At 45.9% G+C, this 5,762-nt stretch overlaps 1 protein-coding gene across 1 annotated transcript in view; it reads right to left on the reverse strand.

Annotated features, from left to right (window-relative positions):
- The window catches only part of VWA8 (von Willebrand factor A domain containing 8), a 105,359-nt gene that overhangs the window by 41,387 nt on the left and 58,210 nt on the right, over window positions 1–5,762 (reverse strand). The window contains exons 28-29 of the mRNA XM_015811056.1: window positions 3,803–3,938; window positions 2,331–2,533 (exon numbers count right to left, since the gene is read on the reverse strand). Coding sequence (XP_015666542.1) covers window positions 2,331–2,533; window positions 3,803–3,938 — 339 coding nt within the window. The remainder of the gene's footprint in view (window positions 1–2,330; window positions 2,534–3,802; window positions 3,939–5,762) is intronic.

The raw sequence follows: 5,762 nt of genomic DNA on the forward strand, positions 1-5,762 counted from the left end.
GAGAAGGAGAGAAGGATAGAAGAAGGAGGAAGGGAGAAAGACTATAAGGAGAAGGAGAAAGAGAAGGAGAGAAGGAGAAGGAGGAGAATATAAGGAGGAGAAGGAGGAGTATAAGGAGAAGAAGACGACTATAGAAGGTCACTGAAAGAATTCTCTTCGGATTGAAAACTGTACCATCAGGAAGGAAAAAAAAGAACAACAACCCAGATAGCCGTCTCGTCTCATGATGCAGGCAAGAGACCTCGAATGCATCATTAAATTGGCCAATTGATTGCTCAGAACTTCCGTCATTATCGCACAAAGAAACTGGTTGGTTTTTTTTGACTTCGGCATCTCTCCAGCTTCAAGATCATCCTACTGGAATTTAAAAGTACATTACAACGTCCCCGCGAAAAAGACCGGCTTCCTAGAAAGGGACTCCGGGAGGAGAGTCACAAGGATGCCCAAGTTTTGTTTCCAATTCCCCCCCCCCTTCCTTCTCCTTGCTGCCTATCTGCAGGCAGCCAAGTCCAAAACTGGAAAACCAAGAGACCCTTCCAAGCTTTCCCCCCCCCTCCCAAAAAAGGGGAGGGGGACTGTCCTCTTTGGCTTTGCAGTTAAATTCAGGAGGGGAAAACCGCTCCGTGGAACCGGGGCTCTGCTTTTTCAAACTCTTTCCAGATGTTCACGGCTGCCCTCTGAACAGGGCTCCTGACCAAGGGCACGGCGGCGGTTCCTCTCCCCAAATAGAAAATCTGCATCATGGGGCGAATATTTCCCTGCTCGCCCAGGCTCTGGAAGATGCTTCAGGGGTGCTGGGAAGCCTCTGCCTGCTTTGGGGCCGATGTTTATTTTTCAGTGGGAGCAAAGCAACCCTCGGCTGACCTCCGCCTCCCCAGCGCTTTCGCATTCCAAAGGCTCCGCAGATGTCACCGGCATTTTATTTTTAGCTTCTGTGGAGCTTCCCTTCCATGCCTTGGGGCAGTTTTGGGGCTGGGCCAAGTGTGGTCCTCTCTGGCAGCCGTTTGTGCAAAGGAGGGAGCAGGGACCGAACTGGGGAGGGGGGGAAAGGGGTGGTTGAAAAGGGAGGAGGGGGGGAGAAGAGCTTGAAAAATAGGCCAAGGAGGCAGAAAGGAAAAAAAAAAGGAAAATGGCATATTTAAATAAGAGTGCAGAAAAAAGAGCAGCCGAAGATGTTCAGGGGGCTGGAGGCTAAAACACACAGAGAACGGTTGCGGGAATTGGGTGTTTTTAGTATAAGAAAGGGGGAAGGGAAGGGAAGGGAAGGGAAGGGAAGGAAAGGGAAGGAAGATAGAAAAAAAGGAAAGGAAAGGGAGATAGAAAAAAAGGAAAGGAAAGAAAGATAGAAAAAAGGAAAGGAAAGAAAAGGAAAAGAAAGGAAAAGGAGATAGAAAAAAGGAAAGGAAAGGAAAGGAAAGAGAGATAGAAAAAAGGAAAGGAAAGGAAAGGAAAGGAAAAGAAAGGAAGATAGAAAAAAGGAAAGGAAAGGAAAGAGAGATAGAAAAAAGGAAAAGAAAGGAAAGAAAGATAGAAAAAAGATAATGAAAGAAAAGGAAAAGAAAGGAAAAGGAGATAGAAAAAAGGAAAGGAAAGGAAAGGAAAGAGATAGAAAAAAGGAAAGGAAAGAGAGATAGAAAAAAGGAAAAGAAAGGAAAGAAAGATAGAAAAAAGATAATGAAAGAAAAGGAAAAGAAAGGAAAAGGAGATAGAAAAAAGGAAAGGAAAGGAAAGGAAAGAGATAGAAAAAAGGAAAGGAAAGGACAGGAAAGAAAGAAAAAAGGAAAGGAAAGGAAAGGGAGATAGAAAAAAGGAAAGGAAAGGACAGGAAAGAAAGAAAAAAGGAAAGGAAAGGAAAGGAAAAGAAAGAAAAGGGAGATAGAAAAGAGGAAAGGAAAGGAAAGGAGAGAAAAGAGAGATAGAAAAAAGGAAAGGAAAGGAAGATAGAAAAAAAGAAAGGAAAGGGAAAGGAGATAGAAAAAAGAAATGGAAAGGAAAGGAAAGGAAAGGAAAGAAAAGGAAGGAAGGAAGGAAGGAAGGAAGGAAGGAATCAAATCAAATAGATGCCTGCCCACCTTTGTCCACAGAAATTTATTACAAACCTACTACTTGTATCCTGCACGCTAAGATAGCATCGCAAACTCCTCTTATCATTCCTTATCCGATCGTTTCCTAATTTTAAGATCTCTTTTTTTTCAGGTCAGACCTTCACAACGAACGGAGACGGGCACAAGGACGGGCTACGGCACCGGGGGAGGCCGTGACAACCGTGGAGGGGGGAATTCCTGCTCTCGCTCATCCTCTCAGAGGAATCGGCCTCCCCTTGGACTTACCTGCTCTTCGTGTAGGACTACTTGACCTCGGAGGGGACCGCCCAGGGGGGCCAGTCGGACAAAGGGTTGCCACATGCCCCGGAGTGTCCGTGGGAAGAGGTCGTAGAGGTCCACGTAGTGTCCGGTTTTACTCGATACATTCATAAAATACAAGGAGACGGGATTGCAGGTGGCCACGTAAAGGGAGGTTTCGCCTTCGTGCTCTTGAGCGGGACGGGCCAGAAATAAAAGAGACAAGTTGTGAGTTCAAGATTTCCCTGCGATCAAAGCATCCCTGTAATAATCAGAGGTCACTATTTCCCTGACAAGGAGGCCCGTGTCATCTGTCACTCGAGATTCACCCGCATGTCAGAATAGACAAGCGCCACGAAACATCCCTCATTTCTTCTTTTGAGTCCTTGAGTTACGAACACAATTGAGCCCCAGTTTATATTCTACAGTGAGTTGATATACTATGTTCTATTCTAGAATATAAACTGACAGCAAGCCACACTCCTTACTAGCTCTGATGATGTTCCCTAGTTGGGTCATGAAACGTCTGCAAGAAAACCACCAAGCTCAGAGAGCACCAAGGACCCCACAGTCCTCCTCCTCCTCCTCCTCCTCCACTTCCTCCTTTTCTTCTTCTCTGCAAACCCCACACCCTTCTACCACTGATGATGTTGCCTAGTTGGATCATGAAACGCCTGCAAGAAAACCACCAAGCTCAGAGAGCACCAAGGACCCCACAGTTGTCCTCCTCCTCCTCCTCCTCCTCCTCTTCCTCCTCCTCCTCCTCCTTCTCTGCAAACCCCACTCCTTCTAGCACTGATGATATTCCCTAGTTGGGTCATGAAACGCCTGCAAGAAAACCCACGGACTCTTCATTTCAACCCTGAGCTACAAATTTTCTCCTTTACTGTTGTCACTTGGTAAGTCACGAGCCTGGCCAGCCACCCCATTTGGCCATGGTTGAAATTTTCAGCATTCATGCAAGCCACATTCTGGCCTCAGCTGAATTGCAGCAATTTAAAAGGGGGAGTCCTCCATTTCTGGAAAGTGAATACTATCCTAAACTAGAACAGATATGCAAAACTATCTTTTCCACCAGAGGATCGGCTCAATGCCGGTTTAATGCTCATTACCACATTTTTGACAAGTGTCTGGAAGACTCCTTGTGGATGGGAGGCAGTTATGATTGATCCTCTGGGTGATTCTCTCTAACTAGGGAGAGGATTAGTCACACAGCAGGAGCGTAGGGGACTAAATAAGGATTATTCTGCAGGATGTTTGCCCTACACAGTTAACTATTCAAAGAGGGAAGTTATGTGCTGTTAAGAGTTGTGCTTAATGGGCAACCACATCAGAGAGAAAGCGTGCAAAACCACAGTCTTAACTGGCGAGCAAAATAATTCATACTCATATCCGTTTAGATTACTGGCGCGGCTTCTCAAGCATTACTTATTCACCGAGAAATAAAGCGCATACTCTACCTTGTGAGGCCACATCACAGACTAAGTTAACCTGGTTCAGAGGCAGGGTCCAGAATGCTAGCTCTTCGGTGAAACTCAAGGCTCTGCCTTCGTGTCTCTCCAGAGGGAAGGCCTGCACGTTTAAATAGATCGGACCCTAAAAGAAATGGAAAACCAAGAGTCCTGAAACCCACAACTGGGACACACACTTTCTTGTCCGTTTGCATCCCGACGAAACAAAACAAGCTTCCTAACAAATCTTGCAAAGCGGGCTGGGTGAAGCAAGGTAACTACAGGAGGCAAGATAACCTAGAACTAAGGAGAAATTTCCCGGCAGGGAGAACAATTCACCAGTGGAACGACTTGCCACCAGAAGATGTGGGTGCTCCAACCCCGGAGGTTTTTAAGAAGAGACCAGGACAGCCTATTTGTCTGAAATGGTGTAGGGTTTCCTGCCTGAGCAAGGGTTGGTCTAGATGACTTCCGGGGTCCCTTCCGAGTCTGTTATTCTTTTCCTTCCTTCCTTCCTTCCTTCCTTCCTTCCTTCCTTCCTTCTTTCCTTCCTTCCTTTCCTCCTTCCCTCCCTCCTTTCTCCAACACTGGAGGTTTTTAAGAAGAGACTAGGACAGCCATTTGTCTGAGATGGTACTGTGTTTCCTGCCTGAGCAGTGGGTTGGTCTAGATGACCTCCAAGGTCCCTTCCAAGTCTGTTATTCTATTATTCTTTTCCTTCCTTCCTTCCTTCTTTCCCTCCCTCCTTTCTCCAACACTGGAGGTTTTTAAGAAGAGACTAGGACAGCCATTTGTCTGAAATGGTATAGGGTTTCCTGCCTGAGCAGGGGGTTGGACTAGATGACCTCCAAAGCCCCTTCCAACATTATTATTATTATTAATAAGGGGATCAGGTGACCCCGGGACAGTGTAATTGTCATATATACGTGTCAGTTTCCAAGCGCCCGAATTTTAATCATGTGATCGTGGGGAGGCTGCAACGGTCGTTAAGTGTGTGAAAAACGGTCGTAAGACATTTTCTTCGGTGCTGTAGTAACTTGGAATGGTCACTAAATGGACTGTTGTAAAGCGAGGACTACCTGTGCTGCTGAGTTCTGCCTATAGGACCAGTTGGTGCATTCAGCTGTTGAAGGAGCTAATGCGGAATTGAAAGCTATTTGGAACACAAAATTCAGGCAGGAGATGAAACGACAATGTGGGTGTAAAACACTTGTGCGAAAGGGTTGAAATAATAATAATAATAATAATAAAAAAGTTGGAATGGACCTTGGAGGTCATCTAGTCCAACCCCCTGCTCAGGCAGGAAACCCTACACCATTTCAGACAAACGGCTGTCTTCTTAAAAACTTCCAGTGTTGGAGCATTCACTACTTCTGGAGGCAGGTGGTTCCACTGGTTAATTGTTCTCACTGTCAGGAAGTTTCTCCTTAGTTCCAGGTTGCTTCTCTCCTTGATGAGTTTCCACCCGTTGCTTCTTGTCCTGCCTTCAGGTGCTTTGGAGAATAGCTTGACTCCCTCTTCTTTGGGGCAGCCCCTGAGATACTGGAATGCTGCTATCATTTTATTTATTTATTTATTTTATTTTTTAATTTGTATACCGCCCTTCTCCCATAGGACTCAGGGCGGTTCACAGCATATTTAAAAAACAAATACTATACATAAAAATAAAATACAAAAAATACAACAATATAAACCCCAATAAAACCGAATTAAAAACCAAATATTGACAGCTGTGTTTCCAATTAAAATGCTTCTAAAATCATCCCTAAGTAAAATCCTCCCTAGGTCAGGCCCGCTTGCTGGAAAAGCCATGTCTTGAGGGCGCGGCGGAAAGTAAGGAGATCCGGAATCATCCGGATCTCGGGGGGCAGTTCGTTCCAGAGGGTGGGGGCACCCACAGAGAAGGCCCTCCCCCTGGGGGTCGCCAGCCGACATTGCTTGGCCGACGGCACCCTGAGGAGACCCACTC

This window comes from Protobothrops mucrosquamatus, unplaced genomic scaffold, assembly GCF_001527695.2.
Source record: "Protobothrops mucrosquamatus isolate PMUCROS unplaced genomic scaffold, P.Mucros_1.0 scaffold28, whole genome shotgun sequence".
NCBI lineage: Eukaryota > Metazoa > Chordata > Lepidosauria > Squamata > Viperidae > Protobothrops > Protobothrops mucrosquamatus.